The 18,483-nt window shown below is 40.6% G+C and overlaps 1 protein-coding gene across 11 annotated transcripts in view; it reads left to right on the top strand.

Moving 5' to 3' along the window:
* The window catches only part of Dlg2 (discs large MAGUK scaffold protein 2), a 1,704,707-nt gene that overhangs the window by 1,298,619 nt on the left and 387,605 nt on the right, over positions 1-18,483 (top strand). For all 11 annotated transcript variants that reach the window (XM_048360010.1, XM_048360014.1, XM_048360019.1 and 8 more), the window contains 2 exons: positions 8,540-8,684; positions 11,172-11,310. In XM_048360010.1, coding sequence (XP_048215967.1) covers positions 8,540-8,684; positions 11,172-11,310 — 284 coding nt within the window. The remainder of the gene's footprint in view (positions 1-8,539; positions 8,685-11,171; positions 11,311-18,483) is intronic.

The raw sequence follows: 18,483 nt of genomic DNA, 5'->3' as shown, positions 1-18,483 counted from the left end.
ATAATCAAAACAATGAAACTCTCAAGAAACATTTAATTTTTATTAAACACTGCCTTTTTCAAGCTTTAATATGAACCTTGTTCTTAAAGTAACACATACAAAATACATAGTACTAAAAGTAAGTGGACTCTTCATTTGCAGAAACTCCACGGTTTCACATGTATTTTTGAATCTAGTGATTTTAATCCTATTCACTATGCATAAGAAGCTAACTTCTTTTTCATCTTTTTAAAAAACTATCATTTTATTATCTTTAGTATGCAAAGGATTTCAGTTCAACGCATCAATTTATTTATATAATCAGTGTCATTACCCATGAATTATGCCATCTGTGGCACATAATTGGGATACTCTTTCTGTCCCTCCTCATTTGAAATTTTTCTTCTTATTCAAATAGAGTTGGTTTTGTTCTTATCATTCTGATACATGCTCATTGCTGAAAAGATTAAAAACAAGAAAATACTGATTATCCAAAGATACCCATTTTCCCTATTCCCTCTTTATTGACAGTTACTATAAATATGTTCTATTATAGTAGTTCATATCAATATACCATGAGATTTTTGTCCCTGATTTATTCATATTTTCACATCATTGGTATTACTTCCTCGACATTATGTTTCTTAATCTACCTTACAGTCTAATGATCAAATACTTGTCGACATTTTGAAAATTAACATTAGGGTTTGTGATTTTTTTTTCTTTCCCTATTTCTAGTCCCACAACTTGTTTGCATTGGTGCCTCAGGTAACTTCTGTGGTACTCACCCCCCTGCTTTGTCCTACCACAATGATATGCTTGCAGGCACCTGTCAGGGAAAGTACTTGTCATCTAGACAGTACCCACTCCAGTTTCTCATCTCCTCGCCCACCCCCACACCTCCCACCGCTGCATTCTTACACACAAGATTGCTTACACTCATTTGAATCTCCCCACACTGGCCGTGTTCCCTTCTTGCAAGTCCCCTGGCACCGTTTTCTTCAGCTGGTCGGCCGTTCTTTCCATTGTGCCCCAATTCTGTGCTTCCTCTTCTGTTCCAGAGAATGAGTCCTCGGACCTCCAACCTCTCTCTTGGCCCAGTGCTCTTTCCTCTGGCCGTCCACATGACCCCTCTGCAGTGTGCATCCCACAGAGAGCACTTTACTCAAATGAACAGCTTTTTCAATCCCTGAAACCAGGCCAGTTGTTCAGTGTTCACCATGATAGACAGATACTTGATGCATTTTTTTGAAGACAATGAAAAGCGATGACAAGAGCAGCTAGCCAATCAGTGCACCGCCCCTCCTCTGCACGTACAATCATCCCCAGCTGTAGGCCCTTTATCTGGAGGGTTCATAGGACAATGCGCACACATAATGAACCCAAACAAACCCACTTTGGTTAGAAACATTTTAAAGACTTCAGCACAAAAGAGGACTTTTTGGTCCAGATCCCATAGTATTCTGATTTTTTTTTTTATAAGATCACACAGAAGCCTCATCAGCTGTACCCTAATTAAACTCATCAGTTCACAGATGTTTACAGGAAAATGATCAGCGAAAATGTTCACTAAGAAACCCTGTTTCCTGGGAAGAGAGATGGATGCTAACAGGGATAGTAGTGGGGAGAGTAAAAGAATGTTAAGCAATCTGATATGGCTGTCACTTCACACACATGCCAATCAACAACCCTTTAAGGAATGACTGTCATCCTCTGTATTATACAGATGTCAAAGCTGAGGCTTAGAAAGGTACGTTTCCAAAGTCACAGATAGGAAGGACCAAGCAAGGCCCAGGCCTGAATCTCCACTACATCATGTGCTCTGTGTGTGTGTGTGCACGCACGCGTGTGCATGCGCACCGATACTTGGGCTTGAACTCAGTGCCCAAGCACTGCCACTTAGCATTTTAGCACAAGATTCTACCACTGAAGCTATAGCTTCACTTCCAATTTTTTGCTGGTTAATTGGGAATGAGTCTTAAAGACCTTCCTGCCCAGGCAGGCTTTAAAGCAGGATCCTTGGGCTGGGGATATGGCCTAGTGGCAAGAGTGCCTGCCTCATATACATAAGGCCCTAGGTTCGATTCCCCAGCACCACATATACAGAAAATGGCCAGAAGTGGCGCTGTGGCTCAAGTGGCCGAGTGCTAGCCTTGAGCAAAAAGAAGCCAGGGACAGTGCTCAGGCCCTGAGTTCAAGCCCTAGGACTGGCCAAAAAAATAAATAAATAAAAATAAAGCAGGATCCTTGGCTCGCAGCTCCTGAGTAGCTAGGATTACAGACATGAACCACTGGAGCCGGGAAGTAACATTTATCCCACCCACCCCACCCCCAAAAAAGTGTATAGAGACAGGTCCAAACTCTAGTAGTTTACTAAGTCCGATATAGCACTCACCCTCATATGAATACATGTGAGACAAAGGCACACTCCATCTCAAAATCCCCAACCAACGCACCAGATACATTACCAGAAACTCACAACCGCTAAGTTTTTGGGTTTTTGTGTCTGGCAAGAGGAAAAAAAAAAAAAATCTGGCAAGATATAAACATAAGTAAAGGAGGGAGCTGTTTAGTGTTTCGTTCTTATTATTTTCTTTAAGTAGTTGTACAAAGGAGTTGCCATCTAACAAAGCAGTTTATGACTACAATTCCTTTCGATGAATGTCCCCTCTTTCAACATTCCCACCCACCCCTCCCTGACCCACCCCTTCCCTCACTCTTCTTAATTTGGTAATGACCTGGTTTCATTGTCTTGCTTACTGAACAGATACATCACTTCGTCTTTGTTTGTAGCCTCCAACCCCCACGTTCTTGTCAGGCTGGTTTTGGTTTATCAGCGAATCATCGGCCAACATTGCCCATTTGCCAATTTTCTACTAACGCCTATCAATTTACCAAATAAAGAGACTTGGCTAAGGGGAGGGTGAGGAGAGTTAAGACGTGGCATCCACAGAAGGCCGCACTTGAGTGCATCCTTCATCCTTCTCGGAGGGTACAGGTATCATAGGTGACACAGAGAGACTTGGGGGCCGAGGTGGGAAGGTCTGCATCCATCTTCCCAGCCCCAGGCCTGTCTCAGCCTTACCTGCGCCCCTGTCTCTGGAAGGGTCACCCCTTCATGGCTTGTGGGGAGTGGGAGCAAGGCAGCGCTGTGGCCCAGGGTGTGGCCTGTAGCTGTGGGATGTTCCGTTCCTTTGGAATGGCCACACCAGCCTGAGGGGCAGCTTTCCTTTGGTCATGAGATGCTTCTAGGTGATTAGTCCTCTCCTTTGTCGGGTGGTTGCAAAATGACTGCAGAGGAGCATGGCTCCGGGGTCAATGGGTCTAGACACGAGTAAAAGGCTAGATGCCCCGCTTCCATTCTGTGTTTAGGAAATTCATGGGCCCAGTGAAAGGCAGCTTTTAAGTGGCCACTTGAAATGAAAATGTTAATTAAATGTTCTACAAGTGAAATCAAAGAAAAAAATGAAACTTGCCGCCATTTTGGATAGCCGCTAACATTGCCAGCAACAGTCCCTGCTTCCCATCTGCATTGAGCCTCAGTGTTTTCCTGGTGCGCTGACAGGTGTCAGCAACCCCTCGCCCTGGGCGCACCTGAAGGAAACGTTTTCTGGATTGTTTCACTGTCCACCTCAAAACTGACAAGGAATGCAATTTTAAAAGCTCTGCCTCTATCTCTCCTGTGCTGATAATCTTGCTTTTCCGCACTCTGGGGAGACAGGTGATGAGCTCTTGTCAGAAACAGAGCTTCAGTGCCACTTCAGGTTTTCAGCCTTTGGCAACATTTTCCACTGTATTTTTTTTTTCTTCTCCTTTGTGCCCTACCTCCAAATTCCATTTCTCTTGTAATTTTTCAATGTAGACACTGTGGGGCCAGACTGACGACACTCAGAGCTGCCTAAGACCATCATTTTGTGAAAAAGAGAGAAAGAACACTCACTTCCACACACATTTTAAACAGTTATATAATGTTGTAAATATCAACCCTTTGGGCACAAGGTCCCACCCCCAAATTAGGTATTCATGAAACAGATAAGAAGGTTTTAAAAGAATGATAAACTATATGATGCTACTTTCTGTTTTGTTTCTTCATCTTTGACTATAGTCTCACCACAGGAACAAACAAGAAGTAGAGTGATCACCTGGGCTTTATAGTCTTTTGCGATTTATGTTTCTTTTATACATCGACTTGGAAAGAGAACCTATGCTCCTAAAGGAAGAAAAATAGATTGATGGTATAAGCAAGCCCTCGAGTTTAGTGACGGAACACTCTCAAGATCTAAATGAGGGGGCTGAGGATATGGCCTAGTGGCAAGAGTGCTTGCCTCGTATACATGAGGCCCTGGGTTCAATTCCCCAGCACCACATATATAAAAAATGGCCAGAAGTGGCACTGTGGCTCAAGTGGCAGAGTGCTAGCCTTGAGCAAAAAGAAGCCAGGGACAGTGCTCAGGCCCTGAGTCCAAGGCCCAGGACTGGCCAAAAAAAGATAAAATTTTAAATTAAAAAAAAAAAGATCTAAATGAGGCCATCTCCTGTATATCTTCCTAGAGGCCTTGCCATTTGAAGACTATGGGACCACTTTGTTCTAAGATAAGCATTTAAAAGCTTCCATTGTCCTCATCTATTACGTGGGACTCATTATCAGTATCCTCCTCATGAAGGTATAGGGAAGATCATCGATATGTTTTATTGAACAATGCAAGACATAGGAGGAAGATGCACGACTCAACTGGCCTTATTTAGTGCAAGGTTCAAATAGTCCTATATTCAAATGTTCTAGGTTCAAACTCCAATAACACCATATGTACATACATATATTTAGTGCTCTTCAAATATGTGAAAGGAAGATACTAAATAAATGTCAGCTGCCATTACCAACTATGTTTTCCCATACCTGTAATCTCTCGAAATTCTCCCTCCTTTCCTGGCTCTATTTAACTATACATTCACCCCACAAGTGACCGTATCCAATTAGAAAGTGAGATGAGGGAACAGGACCTGTGCTTAATTATAAGCATAATAACTGAGTGATTAAGACTATGGAACTTGGAGCCATATTTGAATTCTGCATCTACCATTTATCAGACATATGGCATTGGAAGTTTCTTAATTTCCTGGAAATAAAATTCTCCTAGCTGTAAAAGTAATTATATTAGCCACTACCTAATTATATTCATTATCTGGCAAGTTATTGTGAGCTCTGGCAATATATGTAAAATAAATTAGAATAGTACTTGGCACTTAATACAGGCTATATAACTGTTTATGATGATTATTAATCATACTGTTTACCACTGTGTCTCTACTATTTAGAACAGATACATGACAGCTACGTAGTAAATATTTGATGGATAAATGAATGCATGCCAGTCACTGCATATATGAAAGATTTAAGAAAATGCCACTTGTCTACAAGAAAAATATAAGAGCCAGTAGACTAGTGCTAGAGCATCTGCCTAGCAAGTATGCAAGGACCTGCATTCAAGCCCTGGAGGGCAAGAAGGAAAACAAGAGAAAGAAAAGAGACAAAGAAACAGAGAGGAGAGAGAGACAGATACAGACAAAGAGAATGGGAAAGAGAAGTATCAAGAGTCTTGCAACCTAATGAAGAACTAGCTAATAGTATTCATGGTCAGGTTCAACTTCCCAAAGTTCTGGGGTTCCTATCACAGACCACCCCACACAAAAGATTAACTGGCACATGGTATTTATATAACAACATGAGAACACGGAATAACCGTGCTGCCAGGTTTTGTATAATCAAGTGTAAACTGGAGCTTACACTAAGTACGTTCAATGGTTTCCCCTTATCCATAGCTCAGCTTTCTGTAGTTTTGATTATCCTCAGTTAACTGTAAGCCAAGAAATATTAAATGGAAATGTTTAGAAGCAACCAATGAATGTGCAGTTTTCTAGGTAATGAGATGAACTCTTGCACTACTCTGCCCCATCCTTACTCGGGCTAGGAACCGGCCCTCCATGCAGTTTATTCACACAGTGTATACTACCTACTTGCTATTCACTCCTGCTCATCTCAGCTATTATACTGACAGTAATAGGATAATACCAGAGTAGAGATGTTGGAAATAGCAGAGAATTGTTATACTTTTTCTATATTAGTATTAGTTATTCATCACTTACTATGTTTATCTCCTACTATGCCTGGTTTGTAAACTAAAATTTAATATAACCTCATGTATAGAGAAAAACAATATATGTAGGAATCAATTCCATCTTCAGTTTCAGGTGCCTGTTAGGGGTCTTGGAACATATTCCTCTCAGAAAAAGGGTCCAATTTGCATATTTATTCCAATTCTATAACATATCAACAGAACATTACTCAAGAAACTCTCTATAGATAAATAGTAGCCAAATATAGATAGCCTGGATATTGATAACACTTTATAAATGTACAGAGGGGTTACAGTTACATATGTAAATTAGTAAGTACATTTTCTGTTATACATGTTACCCCAACCCTCATTTTTCTCCCACCCTCCCTTCCCCCATCACCCCCACCCCCACCCCACCCCGAGTTGTAAAATTAATTCTCAGGTCAGGGTCAGGGAATGTAGGTCCGTGATAACAGTGCTTGCCTAGCACGTGCAAGGTCCTAGGTTTAATAAACATCACCCTGGAAAAATAGAAACTAGAAAATCAGACTCATGTTAAATTGTTTGAAGTTACTGTGATGGAAATTGTATGTGTGTGTTTGTGTGTGCCAGTACTGGGACTTGAACCTCATGGATTTTTTAAATTTTCCTCAAGGCTGGTGTTCTACCACCTGTACCACACCACTATTTCTAGCTTTTTACTGGTTAATTGGGGATAAAAATCTCAGGGACTTTTCTGTTTGGGCTGGATTTGAACTGCAGTCTGAGAAAATGCAGAATCTGTGAAGCTAGGGCGATAGGAGATCTCATTTAGTGCTGAAACAAGAGTAAACTGGCTCATCTTTCAAAAGGCACTTTGGGAATCGGTGTTAAAAGCCATAATAATATTAATACATTTTGGTCTATCAGACACACACACACACACACACACACACACACACACAACTTATGCCAAAGAAATCACTAAAGTTACACACAAATATGAAAAATATTGCAACATTATTTATAATAGCAAAAATACTCGACACAAACTAAGCATGTACGTATTGTTTTTATTTGTCCCTAAGCCTCTTTGTGCTCAAGGCTAGCACTCTATCACTTGAATCACTTCTGGCCTGAATCACTTCTGAGTAGCTTATTGGAGATAAGAGTCTCTTGTGGACTTCCCCACCCCAGCTGGCTTCAAACCATGATCCTCAGATTACAGTCTCCTGAGTAGCAAGGTTTATAGGCCTGAACCACCAGTGCCCCGCAAGCAGTTTTGTTATTCTTTGTGAGTTTTTTTTGTTGACATGTACTTACTTATAAAAAGCCTCATTCAATCATTATGATAGCCACCTGGCACAATCACCCTGTGGTGAGCAAAATTCATGTTTTTAGACGGAGGAAGAGAAGGAGAGGGGAGAATGCAGTCACGAATTCAACGTATACCCTACAGAATTAGGGAGGGAGAGGGAATGGGCGAGTAGAGGACGGATGAGGGAGGATGTTGAAAACAGTTTCATTGATCAATATGCATGGTAGCTGCATGGCATGAAATGGCAACTCCTTTGCATGAACATTTAAAGATAATAATAGTAATATAAAGTCATGTTGTCTAAATGCACAAATGTTATAGTCAAATCCACCCTAGGTTCTAAAAGCAGTAATTTATATATGTTTATTGGAACTAGGGAAGGGAAGGGGAATATCAACATGGAGAGACAAAGGATAAAAGGCACACCAATGCACCAGCAATACTTACAAAACTATATGGTGTAAACCAACTCTACAACTCATGGGCGGGGGAGGGAAATACAGAGGGGAAAGGTGGGAGAAAACGAGGGAGGAGGTAACACGTTGAATAATGAATGTATTCACTGCCTTACATATGAAACTGCAACCCCTCTGCATATCACTTTGACAATCAATAGCATTTTTAAAGAGCAGTTTCTAAAACAATGTATATGAAAGGATCACAATTGCTTGAAGAAATATATCCAAGCGGGGAGAAGATTGATGGTTTTCAATTTTCTTCAATTAGTATTGCTTTTTAATCACGTAAAAATAACACATTAAGAAAAAATATTGTGGTAAGTCCTATTCTAATTTCTATTGTAATATGTCAGTTTCTCAAAGAGAAAGGTAGAGGCAACCTTATTTTATAACATCAGTGAATGCACTCACCTGCAAAGTTTTGTATTTCAACATCAGTACTCTTTCCTTAAAATATAGTCTTATGTCTGGAAACTTGGTTCAATGACTAGCAATGTATAAGGTCCTGAGTTCAATCCCTAATTGAATCTGCTTTGGATAATGCTTAATCCTTCTATTCACAGAGAGTGTGATACAAATACCTATTGTAACGTAATCCTTCAATGAGATCATAATTTCAGATTTAATCCTGTCTAAGTACTACTTTACAACTTCATAGGTTCAACTCTAATTCATTTCTTCCCTTTCAGGTAAACAACTATAGTTTAGAAGAAGTAACACATGAAGAGGCAGTAGCGATCCTGAAGAATACGTCTGATGTAGTCTATCTAAAAGTTGGCAAACCCACCACCATTTACATGACTGACCCTTACGGCCCACCTGATATTACTCACCGTAAGTACCGTGCTTGGTGTCACCTTCGAATAGCATGACAACTATAGAAAATTGGAATTCTGCAGAACCGTTTTCAAAGTCCTCTGCTTACTCCTTCACCCTTACACAGCAGCTAGAACTACTGTAGAGAATCTTCTGCATTTTCTTCCCAAGTTCTTTAACTGAACCTTAGCTAGTTTTAGAGGTAGAACACCTTGGTGAGTAGCAAATCTACCATGATGGAAAATATTAGTTATTAACATTAATTATTAGCATTAATAGTTAATTACCATCAATTATTATTTATTAATGTTAATAATGTGTTGTGAGGAGGTATATTACCATATGTACAGGCAATATATTCCGTAAGTGTTTCTCAAGTATCTCGAGCATGATTGACCCCATGCTTTTCTCTTTACTAATTTAGATCTTACTGGCCAACAGAGTGGGAGTAAATCTGATAAAATAAATCAAAGGTGTCACACTTTGAGTTCAAGTTACTCAGGAGTCATAAATTGGAAGAGCTGTGGTTCAAAGCCAGCCTAGGCAAAAAGTTCAAGAGCCCCAATCTGAAAAAATATTAGCTAAGGGAAGGGGACTGTGGGCAAAGCTCACATGGCAGAGTGAAAGTATAAGACTCTGAATTTAAACCCCAGTTCCATCAAGAGAGGAAAAAAAAGGAAGGGGAGAGGAGGGCAGCAGATGACAGGACAGGACAGGGAAAGGAAGGAAGGGAAGGGAAGGGACAGAAAAGGAAAAGGAAAGGAGAGAGTACGGGAAGGAAGAAGGGAAAGAAGAAGGGAGGGAGGAAAAGAGGCAGGGAGAGTTATATCTGAGCTTCTTCCTGAGGAAGATAGTCTTGCTCCTGGAGATCAAATCCTCCTCTTCCATCACCATAGTGCTCCTTCTCGTTATCTGAAATTGTTATACTGCAAGAAGCAAGAGAAAATATCAGTCACAACAGTAGATGTGGGTTGAAGGGGTGATTCTAGGGGGACTCTAGGCCATGAGTGACTGTGCTGAACACCTCATAGATTCAGAATATGTCCAAGATCTGCCATTAATTAGTAACATGATCTTAAGAAAATTGTTCAGTCTTTCTCATATTTAGATCTCTCTCTTGAAAGAAATGTGAAGATGGAATGATTTTGGTACCTGCTCATTGCCTTAGCTATTGCTTTTGTTAGTGATAATTCTAAAACATCCTCTCCCACCCCCAAAATCTGTCTCTTTTCTAAGGAAGGAGAAAGTTGATATAAGCCTTACCTTAGGATGGAAAAGAGTTTTACCTTTCACTTTTCCAATAAATTTTGAAAATCAATCTTCAGAGGCTCTAAATCATTTCTCTAGAGCATATGAGGTCACTGTCAAACAGAAAAATAAAGGTGAAAAACAAGTTTCTAATCAGTTCAAGAAATATGTATTGAGTAACCTATGTGGCATACTTTGTAAGATAAAATGGGAGAGACAGAAGAAATATAATCATGGCCTTCAAGTAGCTTGGTTGAAAGGTAAACTGATTCATATATTAATAGCAATAATATTTGGTAGAACAGGAGAGGTGGGAATGCCCTAGAAAATTTAAAAAAAATATCCTTTAGAGTCTCAAAGTTGAGAGATATACAATCTGACTTTGAAGATCAGGGAAAAAAAAACACCTCTATGCAGAGGATTGAATAATGCTTTGAAGAATGAGGCATTTTCTACATCTGAAATAGTATAAGACATAACTTATGAACGATATCATTTGTAAATACTTGATATGGTGGAAGACAGGTCAGACATCAACAGGATGGCTTTGTTGGAAGATGACAGTATTGGGAAGGGCATACTGAAATGGACCCGTTTTATAGGACTGAAAGGGGGAAATTTTATGCTCTGTCTAGTACAAGAATTATAATGATGAACAATTAAGCAAGAAAACATGGCCAGAGCTGGAATTGAGAAGGCTTTACAACTCAATATGTAAAATGGTTTTGAAGAAAAGGAAGGCAGGAACCCCGGTGATGAGCTAGCTTCAGTTGCTTAAAATGGAAATGAACAGCCAGAGTTCCCGGCCTTTCTCTGATAGAAGTATATCGTATTTGGGGAGGAAGTCTTCCACAAGAACCTATTCCTTAGCAGACTTTTGCTTCTAATGATTGAATACTAACTATGTGAAAAGAATGGGTGCCCCACAATTAGAAAGCTAACATTTTTATTTCAATAGAAAAATTAATCATCATTCTAAGACTTTATGTTGAGTCTCTCCTCCAATTCTTCTCATCACCTAACTATATTAACCGAAGTTACAAATATAACTCTTACATCTTTCCAATTCTAAAGGTCACCATGTACTTGTATATGTTAAATGCAAATCATCAGCAACTCCACCTCTCTTGGAGGATGAGAAAATTCTTGGCATATACGAAACCTCTTTGTGTTATTCCTGCATCCTTTGAAGTACAGCGTGACACGCCAGTCACCCACATAACTGGTTTCACTTTATTTCCCTCTTTTATTTTTTAGCTTATTCTCCACCAATGGAAAACCATCTACTTTCTGGCAACAATGGCACTTTAGAATACAAAACGTCCTTGCCACCCATCTCTCCGGGAAGGTACTCGCCAATTGCAAAGCACATGCTTGTTGAAGATGACTACACCAGGTCAGATATGTTGGCGGCTTTGGGGATTTGCTTTGGCTAAATTAAATTTGAAAGAATTACATTTAACCTAACATGTCAGCTATTTCTCTGGGAAATAACTTCAAGTTTTTTAGGGCCATGCAAATTTAACATAGTTTTGCCACACATGGAAATCTGCAAATAACTTACCCACCAGTGTGATTTATGAAGACTTTCCAGCTCTGATCCTATTTGAACTTTACAGCCATCCTGTAAGATTGTCAATGGGCAAAATTATTGCTGATGTTTGTAGGGCAGAAAGTAATCTATAGGAATCACTTGTCTGGTTAGTTGAAGTCCTAAGAGAATCTGATTCTACGTTCTCGTCCCCAAGGGCCACTTTTTTTTTTTTTTTTTTTGGCCAGTCCTGGGCCTTGGACTCAGGGCCTGAGCACTGTTCCTGGCTTCTTCCCGCTCAAGGCTAGCACTCTGCCTCTTGAGCCACAGCGCCGCTTCTGGCCGTTTTCTGTATATGTGGTGCTGGGGAATCGAACCTAGGGCCTTGTGTATCCGAGGCAGGCACTCTTGCCACTAGGCTATAGCCCCAGCCCCGCCAAGGGCCACTTTTAGCTCAGTGGATTTCGAAGCCCATCAAGCGCTCCTCTGTCACTATCTATAGGCAGAAAGCAAAGGATGATGTTAGCCCAGAATGGCTTGAAATGAATATACTATTTGTTACAAAAGGGAACAGGGCCCAATTCTAGAAGCAAAACTGTAATACTCGTGCACAAGTGACGCTATGTCTGTCAGCACTCCTCTGAGAAGTCAGTCAGGAAGCTCACAGAGAAGACCAACTTGGTTTATTGAATTCACCAGTAAGGATTCTACAAATGTTGGATGATGAATAAATTAATGATTGACTGGATGGATGAGCATGTTAAAATTTACATTTTTCGTTATATTTTCAAATGGTTTTGTTTCAAGCAAAAATGTGCTTAGTATATTGACAGAATACAAAGATAATGAAGAAACAAGGATCTCCTCCCAACTCCCTCCTGAGTGACCTTTCTTGACCTTTCCCACTGTGATAGCTGGCTACAAACTAGTCACTCCTTGTCCGTGCCCATTAAGATAGATAGTTATGTTCTCAGATTGAACCGGGACTTGAAATTGACTTTATTAAATAGGTTTATATTTTACACATTGCTCTGCAATTTGATTTTGCCTTTGAGTAATACTCTTTCTGGAAATTAGATTAAATTTGGATACATGCTTTACCTCTATATGTTTTTGTGTAAAAAAGATGGAAAAGATGGATTGTTTTGGCTTTACATTGCTCCCATCTAATTGAAACCATTTGTCAGCCTTTGAAAAAGCAGAGGAGACTTCCTGCTAGGACATGTTCATTCTTTGGCCTTTTCGTTTTTTAAATGATTAAGCATTTTCAATTTATTTAGCAATCTCAGGTTTGCTGAAGTAGCTTGTTATATCTTTAGCCAAGGAATGGGATTTTTGAATGCTAAAAATGTGCATCTGTGGTATAAATCAAATAGAAAATTCTTCCTATGCTGAAATCTCTGATCTCTGTGCTCTTAATTAAAAATAAAGTCTCCAGCAAAGATGCTTCTCAGGACTGTAATGAATTATGTAAATATAGGCACCTTACCCATGAGAGCAATGATCTATTTGCTAATATCTATTGCTAATATTTGACATCGTTTTAATTGGAAAATGCTGTTTAGCTTATCAGCACCCATAATAAGTGAACATTTATGAAAGTGTCTTCATAATCCAGCCCTTTGGTAGTTGTTTTACATATACTTCCCATTTACTCTTCGGAAAACTACACAAAAAAAAATCCAGGTGCTAGTGGCTCAAACCTGTACTCCTAGCAATTCAAGAGCCTGAGACCTTGAGGATTGCAGTTCAAAGCTAGCCCAGGCAGGAAAGTCTGTCAGATTCTTATTTTCAGTAACCACACACACACACACACACCAAAAAAAAAAAATTACAAACCTGGAAGAGGAGCTGTGGCTCAAGTAGTAGAGTGCTCACCTTAAACACAAAAGCTCAGGGACAGTGCCTAGGCTCAGTTCAAGCCTCAGGACTGGCATCTATTCCCCACCCCACCTGACAGCCCCCCCCCCCAAGAAAACAGAACAAGAAAGTTTTCATCCACATTTTTGAGATGTAGGAACTAAACTTCAAGGAAATGAAGGAAATTGATTGTGATCACAGTTTTAAAACAGAAAATCTTAATTCCTTAACAGCTTTAAAATTCTAGCTAAAGAAAAAGCATTTAAAATTTCTTCTTAATCTCAAAAGGTATGTTGAGTAGTAGGAAACTGCCTGTCACAGAAATGTGTAGCTGGGGTCTGGAAATGTGGCCTAGTGGTAGAGTGCTTGCCTTGCATGCATGAAGCCCTGGGTTCGATTCCTCAGCACCACATATATACAAAAATGCCGGAAGTGGCGCTGTGGCTCAAGTGGAAGAGTGCTAGCCTTGAGCAAAAAGAAGCCAGGGACAGTGCTCAGGCCCTGAGTTCATGGCCCAGGACTGGCAAAAAAAAAAAAAAAAATAGAAAAGGAGAACACACTGGTTGTCATTTTCTAAAGTGACATAGGTTTATCATAATAAGATATTATGTCATATGTTATATCTGGGGGCTTTCTTTGGGCTTTCCTAAAATAGTAAAGGAAGGAATGAAGTCTTCCTTGTAGGACTTGGGCCAGTAGAGAAACATTTCTGTCCAAGAAAAATGTCCCAACAACCATTCAAGCCATATCAAATTAGAAACCTTGTATTCACTAAGCCCATATCTTAATCTATTATGAGAAATACTTTCCTATTTTCTTGATTTATATTCACCTTTGTGTGGGTCTAGCATATGTTAAGCAGTTTTGATTAGTGTAATGCTAATATAACTGAGCCCATCTTTCTTGTTATTTAAAATAATGATGTTACCATTAGGTAAAATTCTTTTGGTAGAATTGCCCGTGAGTCCTCTATAAATCAATAGTCATTGTGATGTAGGCATTTGGTTTCAATCATTGGGAAACAATGATACCAAGACTGTTTGGGTTTCAGGAATATAAACTATCAGGGTTGCAATGGCCATAAATAAACATAGTTTAATCTTCCTCCACTTGATGGGAAAGGAACAGAAGCCCAGAATGATTTATGAATGTTCTCTAGGCCCACACTTGTAAGTAGTAAAGTCAGATTTAGAACTGATAATTTTGAATATTCAATCCAATATTCGCTGTTTCTTGAAGCTGCTGTTTAAGGATTTCAGGGGGTGTCTGGAGGAAGAAACTAATGATTACCATAAAAACCTGCACTCAATCAAGGATCACCTGTGACCGGGGCCCACTTGACATATTACTTACAATCTGGGCAGTTCTTCTCTAGCATTTAGAAGTACAAACCACATTTCCTTACCATCTGGCTAAATATTCTTAAGAACCCAAATCACATTATTAACATTAAAATGGAGATACAAAGTAAAATTACTGTTTCAAGACATGGATGATTAATTCTCCATGTTATGAAAGCAAGTGCAAGTTATGAAATGGCCGTACAAAGACCAGGAACCTCAATTACAGCTATAGGAGAGCTATTTACTACCATTAGAAAACAGAATATTCTTGCCCATATTTTAGTTAATCAAAAAGTATAAACTGGGGCTGGGAATCTGGCCTAGTGGCAAGAGTGCTTGTCTCACATACATGAAGCCCTGGGTTTGATTCCTCAGCACCACATGTATAGAAAAAGCAGGAAATGGTGCTGTGGTTCAAGTGGCAGAGTGCTAGCCTTGAGCAAAAAGAAGCCAGGGACGGTGCTCAGGCCCTGAGTTCAAGCCAGGAAGGAAGGAAGGAAGGAAGGAAGGAAGGAAGGAAGGAAGGAAGGAAGGAAGGAAGGAAGGAAGGAAGGAAGGAAGGAAGGAAGGAAGGAAGGAAGGAAGGAAGGAAGGAAGGAAGGAAGGAAGGAAGGAAGGAAGGAAGGAAGGAAGGAAGGAAGGAAGGAAGGAAGGAAGGAAGGAAGGAAGGAAGGAAGGAAGGACTCAAGTAAGATTTCTTTTGAAACTTTCCCAGATAACTCCAAATTGTGGTGTTGTCTCTGATGCTCACAAGCTTGATTCCTTTATTAAGTAAGCAGATAACACTGTGAGCAGCCCCAATTGCAGAAACATGAAATGCATATGCAAGTTGTTTTCCCCATTTCACTGATTCATTCATTTACTCAAATGAGTATTCAGTTTCACATATGAAATACGTTACATGCAACAAAATCACAATCGTCAACAGACAAGGTAAGGTGCCTGCCCTAATAGGATTTACCTGTCAGTGTATTGAATATTCAAGAGAGAGATGAGGAAGAAAATTTCAGAAAAGTAGTACCAAGTTCTGTAAGGAAAGTAAAATAGAACTCAGGAGAATGAGGCAGGAGAATTGCAAGTTCAAGGCCAGCCTAGGCTACGTCGTAGGTCCCAGATCAGACTGTGGAGCCTTGTCTCAAAACAAAATGAGTAAATTACTAAATAAAAATGGGATTGTATGGAAGGCAGGAAAAGAGAACAACCTGAGGATAACCTATAGAGACCTCTCTGAGGTGACAACACTTGAAACTTAAAAAGAAAAATTGGTGGCATAAAAACAAGAACAGAAAATAGCAAGGCCAAAAGTCGGGAGCAAGCAAAATGTTTTCTAGGAACATAGAAGAATCCTGATGGAACAATGGGAGTGGAGTCATCACCCAGCTAGAAGGAGGCATGAACCAGATGACCCATGACCTAGTAGGTAATGATGAGGTATAGATTTCATCTTAAATACATGGAGACTTCCCTGACGAGTTCAAAGTAATAAATTTAAATTATCTGAGTTGTGTTTTTTAAAAATCCCTCTGACCAGGAGTTGGTGGCTCACAAAGAAGCTAAAATCTGAAGATCCTGGTTCCAAGCCAGCAAAAGCAGGAAAGTCCATGCGACCCTTATCTCCAGTTACCAACCAGAAAACAAGAAGTGAGTCTGTGACTCAAAGTGGTAGAGTGCAAAGAGCCAGCACTCAGGTCCTAAGTTTGTTCAAGCCCCACAACTAAAATATAAAATAAAATAATAAATTAATTTGTAAAAATCCCTCTGCCTGCTGTAGGAATAAATGGGGAGGTGGGTGGTCTGGCGTTTGGAGCTGGGAGCAGGAGCAGCAGTGGAAAGCAGGCCTGGAAGAACCAGAGCTGTACTGGGAGCTGCAGGCCTTCCAGGTCCCTCATTTTACACGAAGAGCAGGCTTGCTTTTCATCAGACCCTTTTCCCACTGACTATCTTTACCCTTTTTGATTGTCACTGAAGTTACCTTTCTGAAACAAAACACGTCTTTGCCCTTGCTAGTTGTTCTTTTTTCTCTTAATGGCTACGGTGTAGAGTGTACAGTGTCTGTGAGAAGCAAGCCTTTGTAGGCTCATGTAGCACTTTCTATTTCAGTAAAGTATGGTCATGTCACGCCCTTGCCTATCCTGTAGAATAATGGTCAGGATTGACGTGTGATTAAATGGCTAGGTCTGAAAGACTTCCTGGTCAGTTTTGAATTGTTTGCACAGCTGTATGACCTTGGATAAGTTATAAAACTTCCCTTTGCCTCAGTGTTCTCATCTATACAAGGACCAATTGGGTAGAGTGGCTCACCTCTGGCTGTCATGTCATGCCTGTCACATGTCCGTCACATGTCAGTCTCATGTCTGTCACATGTCAGTCGCATGTCCTTCACATGTCTGTCACATGTCAGTCACATGTTTGTTGTGTGTCAGTCACATGTCATTGTGTGTTCATTGCATGTTGGTCACATGTAAGTCCCATGTCAGTGACATGTCCATCACATGTTGGTCGCATATCTGTTATATGTCCATCATATGTCCATCACATGCAGGTCACATGCACTTTTCATGTTGGGTGCATGTCAGTCACATGTCCATCTCATGTCAGTCGCAGGTCCATCACATGTTGGCCGCGTGTCCATCACATGTCGGACGCATGCCTGTCACATGTCAGACATGTCCGTCGCATGTCCGTCGCATGTAAGTCGCATGTTGGTCACGTGTAAGTCACATGTCGGACACATGTCCATCACATGTTGGTTGCATGTCTGTCACATGTCCGTCAAATGTCAGCCACATGTCCATCACATGTATGCCATAACTGTCGCATGCCCGTCACATGTCAGTCTCGTGTCCTCCACATGTCTGTCACACGTCAGTCACATGTTCGTTGCATGTCAATCACATGTATAACATATGTCATTGTATGTCCGTTGCATGTTGATCACATGTAACTCCCATGTTGGTCACATATCTATCACATGTTGGTTGCATGTCTGTTATATGTCTGTCATATGTCCATCACATGTTGGTCACCTGCTCTTTTCATGTTAGGTGCATGTCATTCGCATGTCCATCACATGTCAGTCGCATGCCTGTCACGTCACTCACATGTCTGTCGCATGTCAGTCACGTGTCTGTTACGTGTAGGTCACATGTCAGTCACATGTCAGTCACATGTCCATCGCATGTAAGTCGCATGTTGGTCACATGTTAGTCACATGTTGGACACATGTCCATCACATGTTGGTTGCATGTCTGTCGTTTGTCCATCACATGTCAGTCACATGACCATCACATGTCATGCCTGTAACATGCCCGTCACATGTCAGTCTCATGTCCATCACATGCCAGTCGCATGGCCTTCACATGTCTGTCACATGTCAGTCACAGGTCCGTTGTATGGCAGTCACATGTCATTGTATGTTCGTTGCATGTTGATCACATGTGAGCCCCATGTTGGTCACATGACCATCACATGTTGGTCGCATGTCTGTTATAGGTCCATCACATGTCAGTCACATGCACTTTCCATGTTGGGCGCATGCCTGTCACATGTCAGTCACATGTCCGTCACATGTCAATCACATGTTTGTTACTTGTAGGTTGCATGTCAGTCACATGTCTGTCGCATGTCCGAGACATGTCTAACATGTGAGGGATGGACGAACATGTGATGGACAAACACGTGACAGACGTGACAGATGGACGGACATGTGATGGATGGTTGGACATGTGATGGATGGAAGGACATGTGACGGACAGAGGGACGGATTCCCAGCCCAAACTTGAATTCTTCATTTGACTGAATGGCCGAAATTCTTTGGTCCCTCATTTGAATAAAG

Source organism: Perognathus longimembris, chromosome 13 (genome assembly GCF_023159225.1).
Source record: "Perognathus longimembris pacificus isolate PPM17 chromosome 13, ASM2315922v1, whole genome shotgun sequence".
Classification (NCBI taxonomy): domain Eukaryota; kingdom Metazoa; phylum Chordata; class Mammalia; order Rodentia; family Heteromyidae; genus Perognathus; species Perognathus longimembris.
This window is presented reverse-complemented; position numbering and strand designations above follow the sequence as displayed.